This window comes from Manacus candei, unplaced genomic scaffold (assembly GCF_025592945.1).
Source record: "Manacus candei isolate 608988 ecotype Guabito, Panama unplaced genomic scaffold, ASM2559294v1 h1tg000045l, whole genome shotgun sequence".
Taxonomy (NCBI): domain Eukaryota; kingdom Metazoa; phylum Chordata; class Aves; order Passeriformes; family Pipridae; genus Manacus; species Manacus candei.
The window spans coordinates 1,018,922-1,039,736 of record NW_026138093.1 but is presented as its reverse complement, the minus strand read 5'-3'; the positions used below and the strand labels follow the sequence as shown (position 1 = coordinate 1,039,736).

General features: G+C 45.8%; 1 protein-coding gene and 1 pseudogene across 1 annotated transcript; both read right to left on the bottom strand.

The window, feature by feature from the left end:
• Positions 1-20,815, bottom strand: part of LOC127474808 (uncharacterized) — a 1,366,245-nt pseudogene that overhangs the window by 426,418 nt on the left and 919,012 nt on the right.
• Positions 6,290-9,220, bottom strand: LOC127474925 (nucleolar protein 8-like). Its single transcript, XM_051796254.1, is given in 8 exon segments — positions 6,290-6,480; positions 6,482-6,571; positions 6,879-6,947; positions 7,878-8,025; positions 8,345-8,423; positions 8,726-8,750; positions 8,752-8,789; positions 8,958-9,220. Coding segments are annotated over 8 exon segments (651 nt in total). The 5' UTR covers positions 9,097-9,220; the 3' UTR covers positions 6,290-6,417.

The following is a 20,815-nucleotide window of genomic DNA, read 5'->3' as shown; positions in this document are numbered from 1 at the left end:
AACATGGTGTTATACTCACTTTTATACTAAAAAAGTTTAGTTCCTTGGTAATTACAAAATTTCAAGCCTTTCTAGAGGTCCTGAATTATGTTTTTATGCAAATAAGCAGCCGTGTTCCCTCCTCATGCTCAGCTTTCAGCCACAGCTGTTAAATACTCACCTCAAGCAATAATCTACGTCTGTCTTCCCAACCATCTTTTTCTTCACTGAGATCTACTGATCTACAAAATAACTTAGGGCCCTCTGCACAAAAAAGAACAAATTAATATGGTTAAACACTTCTGGAAGATTGCAGTGCAGTAACTGTACTAACACAGCAACATATTTAATGATAGTTACCTAATATGTCTCAAGAAACAAACATTATTTGAGGTTGTCCTGATAATTTAGTGCATAAAACATCACAAGCAATTGTTTTTGTGGTGTTTGGGGGTGTGGTGTTTGGTTTGGTTTTAAATAAAAAACTCACTATATTCATACAAAAAAAACCCCCAGATTAATTAGGACTGAGAACCACATGGGCATATGTGGCTAATAAGAATATTCAGCATTTCTAACAGTAACACCAGAAAGACAAGAGAAAGTTAAAGATCATATATATGCCTGAAAGGGTCCAAAATGTCCAGATAACTTGTCAAGTGATTTTTTTTTTTTTGGTAAGGCCTGAAAGACCAGCCACATATTAGGCAATTATCTGAAAAAAAGGAAAGCAAGACAGATATTCAGCATTTATTTTACCAGAACTTTCTCATGGGATTCTACCACAATTCAGACCACAAGTAACGACAGAAATTGGCAATTTATTTTTTTTTTCTTAAACCTCTCATCTGTGTTACAAAACAAATAACTAGGCAGTATCTTTTCCTCACTGAATTTCAGTATGAGTTAAAAGAAAAAAAAAAGGAGTGAAAGTGAATAAGTTCTGTTGTACCTCTCAGTCGTTCATCATCTTTGGAGAAGAAGAAAAATCTTGTACTTTCTCTGTGTGGCAAAGAAATAAACCTGGACAAACACAGGGGAATTTTACCATCACAAAAGTTACCATCAAATTCCACTAACACAAGTTAAAGCTTCAGAGAAAGAGAATGCATCCAAGAACATTACTCCACAGTAACCAAATATGGCTGTCTATAAAAAAAAAAAAAACAAAACCAAACCATTTTTTAAAAGAAAACTTACTTTGAGTTTTAGCCAAACCAAAATTGGTTTGGGTCAAACCAAAATTACCCAGCTAATTTCTCAGGTGTTCAACCAGAAACTCAGCTTTTATGTTTTTATACTCAGCATGACAAAGGGGCTGTTGGGATTTTTGACTATCACACTCTGTGCAGCAAGGAATGGTTTTCCAAGACAACTTCCACTGCTCAGAGGTGTGACACAAAGATCTCAGTTTCCCATGACCTGGGTGCTGCTATCAATATTCTCACAACATCAAAGTACTACAACCAAGTAGACAACAAACACAACTGTAACTTGCATTTCTTGGTCCTTTTCAACTTCTGATGCCTCTGGCTCATCATCACCCTCAGAACTGCTGTCTTGGAAACATGGATCTTCTTGCCATGTGACTTTTACAGGTTTTATTGTTTCAAGTATGTAGGGCTCTGCAATAATATTACAATTAAAAAGAAAAAAAAGCAGATTATTCTTCTACTTGCCAGTAAAAAAATCCTACTTCCAAGTGACATACTTACACTGGAAAAGGCAGGTTTAAGAAGGAGACAAACCTCCCCTCCCAGGTTTTCTGAACTACATCTCTGCTCAGGTATTTTCCACTTTGTTCTAGGGACCTCTTATGTATTCTGAAAGCTTTTTACTGCATTCAGAAGACACTGAAGTCAGCAGAAATGTGGGGACCTTGGGTTTTTTGTGTGTTTTTTTTCTTTTAATATTTCAGTTAACTTCACATGGTTTAATTTATTTCCTGCCTCACTAACTGACTTGATTTAGCACTTTTTAATCTTGACTGCATAACAATTTCATCTTAGTTTAGGACACCCCAATAATCATGTGTCACTCAGTTTCAATTTTCTAAAGGTACAGTAGTAAAATTAGGTAAACAATAAAGTGTTCTGGAGTGTTCTTGGGGTCAACTCTAAGATTTTCTTTTGCTCATACTACTACATTAACACACGTTTTACTTAAAATCTCGTTGGGTTACACGGAACTTGATTTGACTTGTAGATCACCTTTTCCCCCTGTTTCAGAACTTTAGTGGATGGCAACAAGCTTTTCCATGACTGTTCAAAAAACCAATTAAACAACTGTTCTTTCTCCAAACATCCCTCTCAGGGATGGAAGCTAAAAGTGCATCTTGGCAAGAGTAAGTGAAGACCATACTGATTCTGCCTCATTACTGACTCTGGCCTCTGAAAATCCCCTGGATTCAGAATTTCTGTGCACCATATCCCTCTGCAGTGCCTGACACAACTGACCCGCTACAAATGGCACTGTTGGGCGTGTTCTGCTCTTACCTTCTTTTACGCTCGACTTCTCCGTGTCTCCAAAGAAGGAAAACTTGAAGCCACTTGGCTCCTGAGCTGCATCATTCCCAGATGTAGGTCCCAAATGGTCAGGTGAGGCACAGTCCTCTGCATCATCCTTGTCCCAGGGTATTTCCTCCTTTCTTTCTGATTTGTTCTTCGAGGATCCAAACAAGTCTTTGAAATCAGCAGCAATATCATAATAGATTTTCTCAGATACTTGAGGCGGTTTCTCACTCTCCTCCTTCTTCTTCTTCTTCCCTTTAACTTTACTGAAATGAGATTGTTCAAGGGCAGGAACATAACACATCTGTTTTTAAAAGAAAACAGAGCCCTCAATGTTTTCCTAAACTTCTCCAAGCACACTGATGAGTTCACTTTTAAGGGTAAGCATTGGGGGGGAAACATCTGAGGTTTGATTCTAAAGGCAGGAACAAGCCTCCTTTTTAATGATCCACATCCTTAAGGGAGTTTTCACTTAGTATGTGATACTAAATGATGATATATAGAACAGATTTCTTTTCTGGCAAGAGAAATGTTAAGAGCTAATATGCTCTTCTCACAGATTTGCAAATCTTCAAGTCCATGACTTGACCTTTCTCACCTTCAGTGAGGACAGGAAATGGCACACAGAGGGTAGATGGACTAGCAAGAAAAGACAACATTACAGGTTGGTTTTAGTGCTCACAATTCCTGCTGTATGTTCATTTTAGCAATCCCAGAGAGAACTAAAGAAAAAACAGTAGTGTGCATAGTTTCAAACTCAGTCTGCTGCTAAAACCATCTCTGCACAGGAAGAAACATCACAACTATAGCTACCAAGCTGCAATATTACCTCTCCTTTTCTGCAGCACTTGGCTTCCTTTCAAAAACTGCATGGTCCTCTCTTGTGGGAGAGGTCTGAGGGTATAAATCAGTACCAACTTTGTTTGTGTGCTTTCCAGTCTACCTGAAAAAGTGGATTTCCTGCACAACCAACTCACTGATCCACGTGCTTCAGATCTTATCCTGTATAGACACCTTGTGAATTCTGGTTTATAATCATGACTGTGAAGTTTTACCACAGGCAGAATTCCCATCTAAAGGGTAACTCAGGTTTTACAATATGAGATACTTAAGTATAAAAATCTCCCTGATTATGTCAAGGGAGATCAATTTAAAAATATCAATGGCTAATTAAATCATGAGAATGGCCCCAATCTTACTACCTTTATGAGGAAAAAACCCAACAAAAGCAAACCCAGTGGTTTAAAGCTTTAGTAGAGATGTGACTAAAAAATGTGATATACAAGAAGTTCTATTCCAGAAAAAACAAAAGTATTTAATTGTACTGAAACCATGGGAGTAAAACCCTGAAGAATCTGCTAAATCAGAGTAAAGAAGCAGCAGCACACAGCTTCTTTGGAGCTCAACATCACTTTAAAAACAAGATACTGCATCAGATTGTTTGTCCAGTGCTGGAAAGAGCAGAGTAGTTCCATTCTGCTCAAGCCAAAACTCTTCACCTTCCTTTGACTAAAAGCAGAGGAATTTCAAAACTAATTACACAAACATTCTTTTTCTTCTGAAGTTAGAATATCTTTTATACAAATCTCAATCTCCTTACAAATTCTCCAAGCTCTCAAGCTTTATCAGATAGACAGTTAAATTCTTTCAAACCTGTCTGATGTTACAAAAAGAGGAATCATTCATGTTAATTCAAAGCTTACCTACTTTTTTCTGACACTTCACTATGATAAAATACAGTCTTCAGAATAAAAGGCATAGTCATACAGGTCTTTTTCCTAATAACACTTACTTCTCCATGCATATTTCCCAAACTTCCATCTTTTTTCAACGTCTCACCCACTTCAGCCTCATTTTCCACATCTGAATCGAATACGATGTGTTTGTGCTTCCCTGCTGCCTGGCTATCCTAGGAAAGGGTGAAATGGCAAGTCAAACATAGCAAATACTTGCTGCAGTCATACAGAAGTATCTAAAAGGCATTTCCATGACACCTGCTATTCCTCTTGCAACTCTAGAGGCATTCCAGGGATTAGGCATGCACCACTTTGTGTACGCTCCAAACTGGCAGTGCATCAGAAAATCCAGAATGCCATCTTTAAAAATCTTAATCCACACATCTTATTTACCCTTTCCCTTGTACTGGGGACTATTCAGATAGAGGTTCTGAGTGTAATTACCAGGTTTGAAAGAGCTCCTTGGATGAGTTTCTTCTGCAGTTCTCTCTCCCTGTGCCTCTCCTCCAGAGCCGCCAGCCTCCTCTGGTTGTCCTGCACCTGTTTATCTCTTGTAGGTCCCTTTGAGGCAGCAGCATGAAGACAAAGCTCCTTATCTTCCAAAAGGCTTGCCTTCCCATTCTCACATGCATTAGCTTCACATTCTGCATTTTTATTGCTTGCATTCCTCTTCAACTTTTTGGAAAGTAGTTTTGGGCTCTTCTGTTGCCGTTTCACATGTTTGTGGGCCCCTGAGGCGTCACTGTCCCCGTCACTGCTCCCACTGTCACTCTGAGCAGGGCTGGCACAGGCAGCTCCCTGCTCTGAACTCTGGGCTTGTAGAGAATTCCCATCCTTGTTCTTCCCTTGTAAACGTGGCCTGGGAACAGGCTGATGTCTCTGCTCTGCCAAGGAGGCAGCACCTGACAGTGCCTCGTGCTGCTCACAAGGCACGTTTTGTGTCTCTTCACTGCTGGCTTCAAGTGAACAGAATGGAAGGTTCCTGGGCTGTCTTTTAGATGACTCCTCCCCAGAATGAGACACACAAGCTTCCAGTCCTAAACTTCCTACAGACCCCTTCTTTAACCCAGTGCTGTCCTTGGTTGCCTCTTTTACACCAAGGGACCCCATTCCCCTGAAGGGCCGATACTTCAAACGTGAATTATTTTGCCCCTTGGAGCTTTCCTCCTTCTCCTTCCCTGCTAAAATATCAGTCAGCACATCTTCAGGACAGATGCTATTTTTTTTAACTGCAGGGTGAAAATTAGAAAGTTTAGGTTTATTTACATTACCCTTAGGATTTTCTTCAGCACTGGACAGACCAGAACCCTGTGCACCATCTGGTTCCTCTGCAGGTGTCCCAGTGCTTTTGGCAGCCAGTGCTTTTAAGTCATCTAAGGAAAGGTCTAAGCGGTAACAGTTTTGCATCATGGACTCATAATCAGAACTGGCTTCAGACTCCCCTTGCTCAGACTCTGAGTAAGAGCTCTCACTATCACTTGTCTCTGCTGAACTCTGTGAGGCAGCAATTTTGGATTTTTTAGTTTTCCCCTTTCTTTCAATGTGTTCTTCTTTTACATTTCGAGTTTTCAGTGAGGAGTCATTTGCCAAACCGCTTTTTTTGTTAGTTAATATTTCTTTATTTTTCACCTCCACCTGTTTAGAATCTTCTAACCTTGTAGTTTTGCTGCTGTTTGGATCTGGAGTTTTACTTTCAGCAATAATTTCATCCGTATCTGCTGAATCATAACCATTATCATGTTCCATGGTCTCTTTGTAACTTCCTTTGATAGGTTTCTTCATGGCATCTGGATTGCATAAGGACCAGTGACTACTGTATTTTAATTCAAAATCATCCCCAACAACTTCCAGGGGGTCACTTTCACTCTCAACATTCCTCGCTTGCTGTTTTTCTTTCTCTTCCTTCACCATTGCTCTGATCTCCTCTTCAGAATCAACCTCACTGTCAGAACCACTCTGAGCTGCCACTCCATTAACATTGCTTTGATGTGCCAATAAACCTCTCCCTGGTGTTTCACCCTCCAGACTCCTCGATGGAGGCAATTTAGACTTGTCACCTGCTCTGGGTTGTGCTCTTTGACCGAGCTGTGCTGAGCTGGGGTGGTTTGGATGGGCCTGGCCCCCAGAGGACAGAACTGCTGCTCCATTCAGGGCCTCCCTGCCCAGTTGCCTCAGTTTTTTCCGGGGTTTCTTCATCCCAGGGAACTCTGCTGGTCGCTTCCTGCTGGCACTGGCATCTCCCCCTTCCAAGTGCCAGGTGAGCTCGGCCACAGGAGCTGCCTGTGCCAGGTCTGGCTCCAGCTTCCTCAGGTTATGGCAATACTTGGAGGGGTCATATTTCACAATGTGGGTCTGAGTTAAGGAAGTAAAACAACAGGATTCCTCCAGCAAGCAGAGTGGAGTCTTTATGGACAGGCTGGATTCGGTGTGAAAGGACAACAAGGAGTCTTTGTTGTCTGGTGCCTTTAAGCCACTGACTTGCAGTGAAAGAAACTCAGCCAAACCACACCAATTACTGTGAGATTTACTTGGAGGATTCAGTAAATGAAGTCTGACACAGCAGTCAAAATTAAGACTGTTCAGCAACTGTTTCTCCACATGACAAAATGAGGAAGGGAACTGTGCCTGTGCCCAAACAATAGGAAAAGGATATTTTATTTTTTTGCTGATTCCTCAGGTGCAGGACAGGCAAGACTCTGCCGAATTTACCAACAACCCACTTCTAAAAGAAAAGAAAAATAATCAGTGTTAAACAAAGAAAGAGTGGAAGTGACCCTGTAATAGAATAGGATGTTTATTCTTGGGTAACAAAACCACTAATATGGAACCATCTGTGACCAATTCTGTTTACTTTGTTAAGTGAGATATGATTGTACTGTGCACCTTAGCCAGCTTCCTTCTCAAAAAGAAAACAAACCAAAACCAACCAAAAAACCAAATTTCTACAACCTGCAAATAAAGAGTGATAATAAAGAAGTAACTTTCTTTACTTTACAACTACTATTTCTAATATATGGCTTCTGGATTATGAATTAACAGTGAATGAATTATGAATTAACAGACAGAACCACTATTATTTTGCTCTCTTCCCCTTTCCCACCAAAACCAAAAATCCCTTCAAAACCATTCTGTGCTTAGCAAATAATTTTGGAAACTTTGTAGTAAATATAATTCTTCTTGCCTTAATTTGCATGTTTAGTGATTTTATTCTTACTCTTGCAAGCTTGTGCAGACCCTGACCCTGAATGTGCTGAAGCACAGAGAGTAGTTCCTGACAGCCCAGCCATCAAAATAATTAAATGCTGTATAAAAATAAATCACATATTCTCCTTACAAGCTTTTAAGGGTGACATGAATGTATATTATACTATATACTTATGTAAATTCCCGACATACATGAGGAACAAAGCACTTCCTAATTTAACATGATGAGAGAGGACAGTGGGATCAGAATTATGTCATTACAAAGAAGGACAGGAGCCTTCTCCTTGTCTCCACATAAGGTATTTCTTCAGCCTATTTTTCACAGTTTGGACTGTCACCCTTAAAAATTAAGATTCTTCACACAAGGCATAGAGATTTGGCATAAATTTAGATGCACTGAGCTTGCTTTCTGCTGGTTTAACTCTCTCACCCATCTACCCCACCATACCTTGTGCTCTGGCACCTCTGTACCTGGTACTGCTTTCATGTGGAAGTCCACAACTCCAGTCTTTTTCAGTGATTCCAACAGACAGGTTTGGTTATTCCTCTGTGGCTTTTCTTTCTGCAGCTTTGCTTCCTCCCTCTCTGTGGCAAGCCTGCACCAAAAAGTACATCCTGCCTGAAAAGCAGTGCTGGGCCAAAGCCCATGTGCTAAATTAGAGCTGGCAGGGACCCCCTCCCGTGGAACAGCAACCACTCACTGCTCAAGGACTTAACATCCTGACATTCCCTTTAAGGGAATAAGGATCTAAATCATGTTGCAGCATCAAATGTGCATCAACACTCCACCAGTGTCTATCAAAACTGTAAAGGAGTGTAGAAGATGAAATAATATATAATGCTATTATCATAATGTAAACAGATAAACCGAAAAAGACTGAGCAACAATATATATTTTTAAAGCCTGATTTTTACCTGTGCAAAAAGCTTTCTTTGGCCAACTCGATTTGCAGTGTCCCCCCTTTCCATTTTGTTTTATTTAGAATTGACATGCCTGCAAAACAAAGAGATGGGAAATGAGTATTTTCTACATTAAAAAAGCATAGCCCAGACTTCCCTACACCTCCTTCTATGCCAGGCTGAGGTTTCTTCAGCATCTTACACCTCACTGCCCACCTGGTTAAAGTCTGTGTCTGAAAGGTACCCCTAAAACTGCTCCTTTAAGTAGAATTAATAAAACAGATTGAAACAAGCTCTGCCTCGACCACACCCCGATGTGACAACATTACATGCATTATCAGCAATGCAACTTGGCTCAAAAACATAAATAAGTGAAAAATAAAAAGATGTGCTTACACTTCCTAAGATCTGCATCCGAAATGCTGACAAGTGACGTAAGCAAAAGTCTTCATAGGGTTCCCTGATCAATAAGAAACATCCAGTTAATTTCCACATCATTTCAGTGTTTCCTTTAAAACTGAAAATGAAGCTATTTCCTGAAAATTAAAGTGTCTCTGGAGCAAACATTCCATTTCGCACTTCAAAGTGAAAAGCAATGAACTTATAAAGGATGAAGTAAAACCATTACCCTCATCATCTTTCCTGGTAATAATCTCTGCATCCGAAACACGCCCAAATTTGCCAAATCTTTCTTCCAGTTCAGCTTTGGAAACCGTGTGGCCAAGCCCCCCAACATACAAACGTTTGGAAACCTGCTCCTTGTCCATGTCGAGAAACCAAAGTATCCCGCCGGGAACACACACTGCTTTCCTGCAGGGAGACAACAACAGCTCAGTGACAGCGGCACTGCGGGGTTACCGCCAATGGGATGAAAAATTACGGACAAATCATCCCCCCCGAAAGCCACGAGGAACCTCACGGCGACGGCGCTCCCTGCTTTGCTCTGCAAACCCTGTGCTGCTGCACTCACCAGGGTTTCGGGTTACTGCTTCACAAACCTTTAACCACATCACTGGGTGCGCGATAATTGTAAGCGGTTCTTTACGATATAACCCAAGCGTTCTCTGAGGGTGAGGCGAGACCCACAGACCCGACTATACTCATAGGAGATGCCGATGGACCCCCGGCTGAGGGCTCCCCCGCCCGAGGGGTCCCGGTCCCGGTCCCGCCGCCCCCGCGGCTCCCCCCGCGCTCCCTCACCGCTGCCATGTGCGCTCCTCGCGGCGCCACTCAATTTACCTTCCCCCCAGCGCCCCTCACGCGGGAAAAAAGGGTTCCGCTTCCCCGGGCAACCGCACTCTGACAAGCTTCATGTTTCCGGCCGGTCAAGTTATGGTGGGGACACATGGGCTGGGCCCTCTGACTGCGGACGCTTTGGGCGTAACCAACCGGGAGGAAAAGCCGGGGGCGTTTTCCGCAAATACGCGAGCGGAAATTAACCTAAACAAGCGAACGGCTCTCAAAGTAACGTTTTTGCCTTTTGTCTCTAGTACGGGACTCTGAAACCGGGCCCCCAGCGGCTCCGTCGTTTCAGAAGGAGCGGGGAGGAAGGCGCGGCCGGTGCCCCGCCCCCCGCTCGGGGAGGAGCTGTGGTAGCGCCCGGGCGCGCGGTTTGAAAGGCGCGGGCAGCGCGCGCTGGGTCCGGGTGGTGCTCGCGCCCCCTCAGAGCCGAGTCCGGGTTCGGGGCTCCGCTCCTCCCTCACAGCCGGGTCCGGGTCGGGGTCTGAGGGCTCCGCTCCTCCCTCACAGCCGGGTCCGGGTTCGGGGCCTCCGCTCCTTCCTCACAGCCGGGTCCGAGTCCGAGTCCGGGTCCTCCTTTCTCCGCTCCCTGAGCGCCGGGTCCTGCCGACCCCTCTCAGAGCCGGGCAGGTATGTAGCAATGTGGAATATGCACTGTCAATGCACAAGCATGCATAAATATACACATTTATGCGGTATATCCACACGTGTGATATACGTGCACATGCTTAGGGTGAGGAGAGGTGTTTGCCTGTTTGCAGAAGTTTTTATTTACTTAAAAATAATTAATTAATGGGTATTTGTTTTCTGGAGTTAAAGCTCTTTGCGGTCACAACAAGTCTTTGAGTCTTCTGCAGCCTGGCGAAAGCCTTTGGTTCAAGTAGCTGTAAGCAGTTTGTGTGTCCTGTTATTGCTGTTAAAAGAGGGGTCAGCAAAAGGGTAAAAGTTCTGGGGTAAAGGGGTAAAGTTCTGGCTGCTGAAATATTTTTCTTTTTTCCCCACCGTGCTCTTTATTATGACCATAACTTTCCTCACTGTGTCTAGTTAAAAAAAAATCCCCCCAAGCTAATAGGGTGCGTTAAAACTTGATAACTTCTATTCGTTGCATGTTGGCATTTAATGCACCAAATTGCTTCAAAATGTCAGGGTCAGTCATGATTAGGTACAATCTTGGTGATTCTTTAATTGCATATTCTTTATTTACTCACTGAGTTTCTAGTGCAAAACATGTTTTAATGTTATTTTCTTATAAGTCTTATTCAGATGCTCTTTCTTACGAAATAAACCAACAAAATCCTATTCCCCCCTCATCCCTTTTTATTGAACAGTGTTAGTGTGGATCTTGCAGGTACAGTAGGGATGGTTTAAGAACACATGAAGTCAACTTATGTTTTTTTCCTGGTTGAAAATATTAATACATCAGTGTCGAGCTGCATAATATCCTCTACAGTCCTCTGAACGTGTCAGGTTATTTTTATTTTCCCTGAACACTGAGATTTATTTATTTTGAATTATTTGTGAAACATGGTTGCAGTTTGTGCCTCTTTGCTGGTGTTTAACCAAAAGGCAGATCAGGCTGCTGTGTCAGGGACAGCTGTGCCTCATCTCACCAGCTGAGTGCTGGGTGAATTGGTCACAGCTGGGTCCCGTTTTTATATCTGATTAGGACTGGGTTTTACCTGTAGAGCAGTTTGTTGTTCTGTTACAGCAAATTTAAACCAGCTGCATCTGCTCCTGGATCAAGTCACGATTAGTTAAAAAGATCCTTAAAGATCCTTTGACCCCATTAGATTCCTATTTTAACTTTATCTTTGGAGGCTGTGCAGTGATCTGTGTCTTAAAATTACTTCAGCTTTGATTGGATTTAATTAATTCTTTGAGGAATCAATGCAACAAAATTACGATTTTTTTTTTCAAAGCTAATATCTGTTTTGAAGAAAACTCTCCTTTTTTTTTTCTTTTTCTATGTCAAGTCAGAGATCAGTTCTCTGTCCCATCCCTGCTGCTATCTGGAGCTGCCTGTGTTCACAGGTTTGCCAAAGGTATGATTTCTCCTGCTGGTGATGCTTTGAGCTGAGTGAGTTGTGTTTTGTAGGAAGGTTTGTTACATCCAGAATTACGGAACAAGTGACTTTTCTGCTCTTGTAGCATCAGCTTGGGTGGACTCTCTAGGGTTTAAGCAGGTGTTAAGTTGATGACAGGACACTGTAGCATTAAGGACAGTTTTACTGCAAGCTTAATTCTGTTTTCAAGAATTCCTGTCAAATTTGGTTCCTAAGAATCAAGGTTCAGAATTCTTTATGGAGGTATAAATTACTGTAGGTGTCAGAGCTCCCTGGGATGTTTAAAACCTGTATGTACCAGTTTTTCAGTTTTCAAAACTGATAATATCTAATTAATTTGTCTCTTTTTAAGTAGGGAGGTAGGAGAAACAATTGCCTAATGTTACATTTGCATTTTTTAAAAATTAATTCTGTGTTTGTTTGTTCCTGAGAAATATAGTTATTTTGTTTTGTGGAGTAACACTGATTCTGAGAAATGGACAACAACGTTTATCAAGTTTATGAAGATGAAATCCAGGCACTGGAAGAAGAAATAAAACTATTGACAGAAAAGTACGAAGATATCCAGCAAGAATCCACCTTTTTTTCTGAGGAGGAGATATTGAAGTCAATGTATGCCTTTTTTCACACATTGCATTAATAGTATTTCTGTGTCAGAATTGTTTGGCATAAGGAAAGTCCTAACACAGAGGCAAAAGCTTATTTTTACAGTGCTGATCTTGTTTAGAAAATGGGCTATATAGGAAAAAATGAAAATAATAAATATTTGATCTGTCTTTGCTGCCTTCTGTTGGTGGTTTGTGGGTTTTTAGGGTTTTGCTTTCTTTGTCCTTTACAAGGCAGTCTGAGCATGATGTCAGGGGTGTTACTGTGTGGGCCCTGCAGAGCTGTTGGCTGCAAAGGCCACGTTTCCATTGTGCCCTGTCAAACAGCTCAGGGGGTGTTTATTTGGGAAAAAGGGAAAAAAAGAGAGAGGTTGGGGACATGCAGAGGTGTGACTCATTATGTGCTAAAGAAGTGCCACATTGTGGCTTTTAAATCCCATTATTTAACTGATATTTCATAGTAAATGTATAATCCATGGATAAAATAAGTCATTTAGATGAGTAAAGGCATCTTAGCTCATTTTTGTTGGCTGTTCCTTGAAATGGACACTTGCACCTCCAGATTTGTAATAAAGGCTGTGTCTACCTGGCAGTGAACAGAAAGTGTTTGTGTCAATCTCAGTAGTTTGCTGTTCCCAGCAATATGATCCAACTGAGGTTTGACTCTTGAAAACTGATCTTGATCTGGAAACCATCAGATCACATTTCAGATGCCTCTTATTTAGTGATATTGCTGTACTGGTGGGACAAAACCTGTTCTCACATCCAGCTCTTTTGCCCTTTTGATTTTATTTTGTTCTTTTTCCATTCTAGAAAATCATTCCAAAGAGAAACGCAGGGAGAATCCAAGGGACATGAATCTCCATCAGACCTGAAAGCTCAGCTTGAAAGTCTAGAAACAGATCTGTCCTTTCTGATGAAACTCACTGGTTTTCAGTTCACAAGTCATTCCAAGAAAACAGTGGAAAAAAGTAAGGAGTTTTGTACCCTTTTCTGTGCTGAGAATATTGGTGCAGTTCATTACATCTGCAAACCGCAGTCGGTGCAGCGGAAGGGCCTCTCATCCGTGTGCGTCTGCTCATGCACGAGGAGATTCCAGCTGGTCTGAAACTTCTTCCCACATTCCCCACACGTGTAGGGCCGTTTCCCACTGTGAATGTGCTGGTGTCGGATCAGATGGGAGCGCTGCCTGAAGCTCTTTCCACATTCCCAAACGTGTAAGGACGTTCCCCAGTGTGGATGTGCTGGTGGGTAAGGAGGCTGGTGATCCACCTAGAGCTCTTCCCACATTCCAAGCACTGGAAGGGTTTCTTCCTGCTGGGAGGCTGCTCAGGGACCACCAGCTCAGAGCTCCCCCTCAAGCTCCGGCCGCCTTCCCGGCACAGGCTGGCTCTTTCCTCCTCAGAGCACCCTGGGCTGGCTTTGGAGCCCCTCCTGCGGGGGGATCTCCGGCCCTTTTCCTCCCCGCTGCCTTCCTGCGCCGGGGAGCCCTTCAAAACGGCCTCTCCCACCAGGGTCTCACGGGGGGATTTGTCCTCCGGGCTCTCCGTCCTCAGCTCGGGGCCTGGGGCAGGAAGCAAGAAGGACAGGCAGGGGATTTGCCTCCGGCCCACAGGGAAGGCCAAGGACATCCCCCCAACTCCGGCCCCGGCAGGACGGCGGCGCCAGCGGGGTTGTCCTGCAGCCGGGGCCGTGCTGGGCTGACAGAGCCAGCACAACACCCGCCCAAAGGGACACTGACTTCCTCCTCACCTGCCTGGGGGGCCCAAGGCATCTTCCTCTTCCTCGCAGCCTCCTCCTCCATCCGCCCAAGCTTTGGGAAGGACAAATCCTGATGGGGGGGAAAACAAGGGCTGAGCGTGTTGGCTTGGGGGTTCCTCCTGCCCAAGTCCATCTCTAGAACTCACCGGACATCCTGGGTCCATAAAAACCTCCAAAACACCAAGACTCAGCCCAGAAAAACCAAAATCATCGAGATTCAGGCAAAAGCCTATAAGAAAGAGTGAGAAGACTCCTGCCCCCCCAAACTGAAAATAGTTGAGATTCAGCTAAAAAATACTCTAAAATATGAAGATTAGCCCAAAAAAATTCTCCTAAGATTTCCCCTTCTCTGGTTTCCCCCCTCTAGGGTTCAGAGAGTCTCCCCTGTCTGGGATGCTGGGGGTTCTACCTAGAGATGCTGGGAGTGTTGGGGGTCCCAAGGCTCCTTTCTCCTCTGATTCTCGCCTTTGGGATGCCGCATTCCTAGAAATTCCCCCTCATCAGGTTCTCCAATTTGTTGTCCTAGGGGATCCCAGGGGTCCCCACTGTCCAGGCTTCCCCTTCTCCGTGCCCCCCCTCTCCAGGCTCTCAGGGCTCTCGAAGCTCCTCCCTATCTCAAGCCTCCCTCACTCTCCAGGGATCAAGGCATGGGGACACCGAGGTACCCCCACGGCAACCCCGCTCCCGCTCTCCCCACTCCCCTCAGCCCCCCCTCCCACCCCCAAGTTAACCAGCAGGGGAAATGAACTCAACTCAAAGAAGAGAATTTAAGTCAGAATAACAAATTATTAAAATAATACAATAAGTACAATTATACAAACTAACAATTGGTCTTAACCCACAAAACCCAAATGTGTAACCCAGCACCCTGGGGCATGAACAAAGTGGTGTTCCTTGGGCACCCCCCTCCCCCCTGAGTCCAAAGTAAAGGGAGAAGGGAAAAAACCTGCTGGTGGGAGAGCTGTTGCAGTCTGGTCAAAAGTGGTGATTGCAGTCCAGTTGAGGGTGGTGGTCTCAGTCTGGTTGAGAGCGATGAGCTGCAGTCTTCCTCTCCTCTGGGTCCCACGAGTGGTAGAAAAGTTCTGAAACTCCAGGTTTATATATTCTCCAGTTCAGGCAGGAATGGTCAATCCTTCCCTCAGAGTAGGGAATTCCATAAAAGGAATGGTCAATCCTTCTCTCAGAGCGGGGAATTCCATAAAAGGGTATGAGGATGCTCAGAGAAAGAAATTCCATAAAAGGGTATGAGGTCAGGAACATCCCCCCACAGGCAGCCCCCCCCCCGCCCCCTTGACAAGAGTTTCTGGGAAATGGCATGGAGGGCCATAGAATACACAGGTTTGGGCTATACCTATCCAGTGATGAATCGGTCCCAGTTGTTCTAACTAGGACACCACTGCTCTAATTCCAAACCAGAAAAAGCCCAAACCCAGAACTCCAGACTCTTATTTGTCCTGCAATGCCCACCCCAATCCCAAATCTGTATTACCAGTATGAAAAGCCAAGCTTTAATCCTAACCCAGCCTAAAAATCTCTTCCCCTAATCATGAACCAGACACTGCCAGCAGAACAACAAACCTCCCAAAGTTCTGCCTAATCCCCACCCTGAGATCTAAACCCCAAGCCCTGACCATTAAGCACCCCCAAAGCACTTGGGAGCAGGGCAAGGACCTGGAGGGCCCAGAGCAGGCCCAGGGGGTTGGCAGAGGAATGGGAGGTGACCTGGATCTGCTCAGCTCTGCAGTGACCCCCAGGAGAAGGGCCTGGGCTCTGGGAGGGATGTCCTGTGGCACAGGGGCTCAGGATCCAAGTTCAGAAGGCCAAGTGCACATGGCAACAGCCAGAGCTGGTGCAGAGACATCAGGGAGGGTCTAGAAATGCTGCTGGGAGGGGGTGGGAAAGCAGGAGGGGTGTGTGCAGCCTGCAAGGCCAGAGCAGCAGCAGGGCCAGGGCAGGACAGCCTGCAGGAGAGATGGCCAAGGGCTCTGGCAGGGCTGCAAGGCCCAAAGGCACCCAGGCCTTTGTCCCCTTGCCTCTGGCAGCTGCCTCTGCCACTCAGGCCACCACAAGCAACTTGCCTGGCAGGTTCTGCACTTGGGTTCTGCCTCGCCCCTCCCTCAGGAGCCTGGCAGGGGTTGCCCAGTTTTGGGCCTTGGTTGTTCCTCCCCCTGCCATCCCAGTGCCCCCCAAACAGCCCTGAGCCAGCCGGGAGGGACAGGATCTGCTGGGCCAGGGCCTGGGGCTCAGGCCTTGGCCTTTGTGCTCCACAAAACCAAGGCAGGCTTTGCTCAGCATTGCAGGGGCCTGCCCAGAGCCTTTGTCTGCCTGCACTCCTGGCCTCCAAGGAGCTGCTCCAAGGAGTCCCTGGGGAGGCTTTGGCAGTGCCTGCCCTCAGTGGGGCCCAGCAATGCTTCAAGGCACTTGCACTTTGGCTTCTGACTTCTTCAGCAGCTGCTTCAATCTTCTCTCAGTACCTCAGGATCATGGGCTGGGCTGCAAACACACTGTGGGGCTCATTAAAATCCAGAAATCCCTCAGGATCTCTTTGTCTTCTTGTAATTGTCTTCAAGGCAATTTTGAAAACGAGTCTTCAAAATTTGTACTTTTTTTGTTTTAATTCAAGGATGCATGTTTTTTAGTTCAGAGAAGAGGTGATAGAAGTGTTCTCCAAGTGATCTTGATGCTGAGTGTCTCCTCAGAAGATCCAGAGTGAACCTGGATGATCAGCCTTGCTCCTCACCCCCCAACCTCACCAGTTCTGACATGGCCCATCTTGGACTGACAGCTGATGCAACTCCAAACACACTGTGGGACCCATTAAAAGTCTGTCAAACAAAATTTTTCTTTCTTTAATTGTCTTCAAGTCTTCAAGACTTCTACAGCTAATTGGAGTTGTTTTGTAGTTTAGCTAAGCAGGAAGATTTTAAAGTGGACATTACGAAGAATACATTTTTTGATGAAAAGGAATGATTTACACAGAGCCTTGGGATGCAAGAGGGTCAGGGCACAAACGAATTGGATCCAAAGACAAGGGGGCAAAAGAGATTAGTAGCACTTAATCATTCACCAGTTGAACAATTATTAAGTGATTCAATAGCATTTGCTACAATTTTAACTGTGACTGAATTATAGATTCACAATAACAACATTCACACCACAGTCAATTCACACCCACACCCAGGCAGAGATGTGTGGACACATCAATAGTTGGCTGTGGAAAGGTCCCTCTCCCAAATTCTCCTTGTTGTCAGGGAAACACTCCCTCAAATCCCTTTGTGTTTTCCAACAGACAAGGGTCACAGCTGGAGGAGTGTTTGTGGAGGGGGATCAGAATTGTCCTGGGCATCAGGGAGGGTCTTTGGAGTGTTGCAAACTGGAGGGTTCCCGAGCTGGGAGAGGCTGCCAGAGGTGTCCCACTGAGAGGGAGGTGCTGGGGAGCTGCCAGGGCCTCCCTCAGCCCCGCTGGTTTTGGGCTCTCAAGGTGACTGGCTTTAGTTATCTGCTGAATTTCCATCCTGGTGTCAGGAATGACTGGAGTTTCCCAACTATTTGGGAATTGTATCCAAACTGTTCCATTTGGATTATGATTCAGGTAGGGAATGTTCCAAGGTTTTCAGGGGATGACTGATTATCCTGTGTTCCCCAGCTCTTACACCCATCCCAGTCAGCTGGATGGTTTATTGACAATGTGTCCCGAGGGGCGGCACCTCCGATGCCATAGAAACCCCTCCCCTGGATTAGGAAACCTTTGGAATTCAGGTGGTGTCCCAGTGGAGCATGAACATGAACAGCAGTTTTCCCAAAGCCCAGCCCCAAGCAGAACAAAGGCAGGCCCATCAGTGTCAGAGCAAAGGTCCCCCATGGCTGTGTCCCTGTGGCCGCTGAGGCGGCAGCGCAGGCCCGAGGCGGTGCCGGGTCCCGGTGCAGCCGGGGCAGAGCGGCGGCTGCGCGAGCGGCAACCCCGGCGGTGAGTGCGGCAGCCCCGTGGGAGCGGCGGCTCCGGGCACAGACGCCGGCGGCAGCCGCTGTGGCTCCTGGAACCCAGTGGCCATTGGGACACTGCAGGGCCTGCTGGAATCCAGGGGCCGCTGGGACACTGGGGAGCCTCTTGGAGCCAAGGGAACCCTGGGATGTTCTGGAACATCCTGGAATCAAGGAGCCATTGTGACACTGCAGGGCCCCATGGAACCAAAGGAACCCTGACAGTTTTTGAAACCTGATGGAATAAAGGGGCCGTTTCTGGCAGGATGCTCTGCTCAGATAATACCTAAAAAAAGTGGTCAGAGAATGCAAACAATGCAAGTTCTCTGTGGTGAGTTACTGCTGCTGTTAAGGTTCTGTTTTTAATGTTGAATTATGCTAACCCCAGAATGCTTCATGAAACTTCAAACACACATCCTGCTTTCTGAAGCAGGATTTGACAGATAAGCTGCTCCCTGGCCTTGTAATACATCTGGCAGTCAAACCCTTGATAACTATAAAAGCCCTGTCCAACTTTCATGTGGCAGATTCTTCCAATTGCTTTAATAGAATGACTTTGATAGACTGCACTGTCCTATCTTACACTATAGTACTAGGAGGTTTTGGCTTTTATACTGTCTAGTAAATAATTCTGTTTAAGGATTTTCATCTGTTCACTTGTCTGATCAATTGGCTGTTCATTTGTCATAATAAATAGTTCAATTTGTAGAAATGTTTCTGATTTACCAGCACTAAAACCTGCAGGACAAAGTGATTGAATCACATTTCTATAATTCCTTCAGTCTAAACCAAAACCTGAGTCTGAGATTGGATCCAGCCACAGCCAGGTTCCTCTCTGAGAAGGAATTTAGAAAGCAAGGGGGTCCTTTCTGCCCCTCGTAGCTCAACGAGACGGCTTCTGCCATCAACTTTGTCTAAGCCTTCCACCCTCCAACCCCAAGCCGTGACACATGGGCATGTCTTGTCCGTGCAGTGCAAACATGGACTCCTGAGCTGGTCATTTGCTGTCCCTCCTTGGAGGGAAGAACAAGCCCAATGGCCTGGGGTGAGAGGCCAGTGCTGGGAGCGGCGCTGGCTGTGCCAGGGCACTGCTGGGTGCCCCCACCCTGAGCACTCCCACCCTTGTGCTGGTCACTGCTGTTTTCCTCTGCAGGGCGTTGTGTTGGGCACATCCTGGAGAGCAAAGTGGAAAGCAGATGGAAGCTTCGAGGCCCTGGCCTGAGGAGATGCCCTGCAGGATGGCAGTGCTGCTGCAGAGGTCAGCTCTGTGCCAGCAGTGCCCGTGGCTGTCCCTGCCTGCAGTCCCTGGACAGTCCTGCAGCAGGACTGGCACCGACTGCCAGAGCACTGAGGCCTCCAACAACACAGGGCTCTGCAGGACAGTGTGGAAGGGAAGGGAGAGGAGGCCATGGAGGAGAAGGGCTGCTGCTCCCTGGCAGTGCTGCTCTGCTGGGACTCTTTTCTGGCCCAGCTCTGCACAGAGGCCCCGACCCTGCAGCTGCAGAGAAGTCAGAGAGGAAAGATGTCAGGCAAACAAGTCAATGCAGAGTTCTTTATTTGGTTGAAGCACACAGTGAGTACATTTCCCAATTTGTACAGCCTGTGGGCCAGGCTAGAAAGGCAAACACAGAATTGAAAATGGTGTTTATATATATATATATACTTTTTTATATATATCTTTATATATATCTTTATACATATAAAGATTTTTTTTATGTGAACAAATTCTCACAAGAATAACACCCCTAGCAGGAGTAAAAAATAGAAAAGATATGGTGGGCCTTTAATGAAGTACATGAAAGGATTGGCCTTTAATGAGGTACATAACATGTAGAAGAAGGAGAGTTTATTGCTTCTGAAAACACCCAGTTATCAGTTTCCTCATGGCATCCTTGAGCTCCTGGTTCCTCAGGCTGTAGATGAAGGGGTTCAATACTGGAGGAACCACTGAGTACAGAACTGACAGTGCCAGATCCAGGGATGGTGAGGAGACGGAGGGAGGTTTCAGGTAGGCAAAGAATAATGTGCTGACAAACAGGGAGAGCACAGCCAGGTGAGGGAGGCAGGTGGAAAAGGCTTTGTGCCGTCCCTGCTGAGAGGGGATCCTCAGCACAGCCCTGAAGATCTGCACATAGGAGAAAACAATGAAAATGAAACAACCAAACATTAAACAGGCAATAACCACAGTGAGCCCAAGTTCCCTGAGGTAGCCTGAGTGTGAGCAGGAGAGCTTGAGGATGTGTGGGATTTCACAGAAGAACTGGCCCAGGGCATTGCCCTGGCACAGAGGCAGGGAAAATGTATTGGCTGTGTGCAGCAGAGCAATGAGAAAGGCAGTGGCCCAGGCAGCTGCTGCCATGTGGGCACAAGCTCTGCTGCCCAGGAGGGTCCCATAGTGCAGGGGTTTGCAGATGGCAACGTAGCGGTCGTAGCACATGGTGGTGAGGAGGAAATACTCTGCTCCAAGAAAGAAGACAAGCAGAAAGGCCTGTGCAGCACATCCCATGTAGGAGATGGTTGTGGTGTCCCAGAGGGAATTGTGCATGGCTTTGGGGACAGTGGTGCAGATGCAGCCTAGGTCTGTGAGGGAGAGGTTGAGCAGGAAGAAGCCCATGGGGGTGTGCAGGTGGTGGTCACAGGCTACGGCGCTGAGGATGAGGCCGTTGGCCAGGAGGGCAGCCAGGGAGATGGCCAGGAAGAGCCAGAAGTGCAGGAGCTGCAGCTCCCGCCTGTCTGCGAATGCCAGGAGGAGGAACTGGGCCATGGAGCTGCTGTTGGACATTTGTTATTTCTTAGCATAGGTCCTATCGAGAAAAGGAAAGGACAGGGAACAGTTG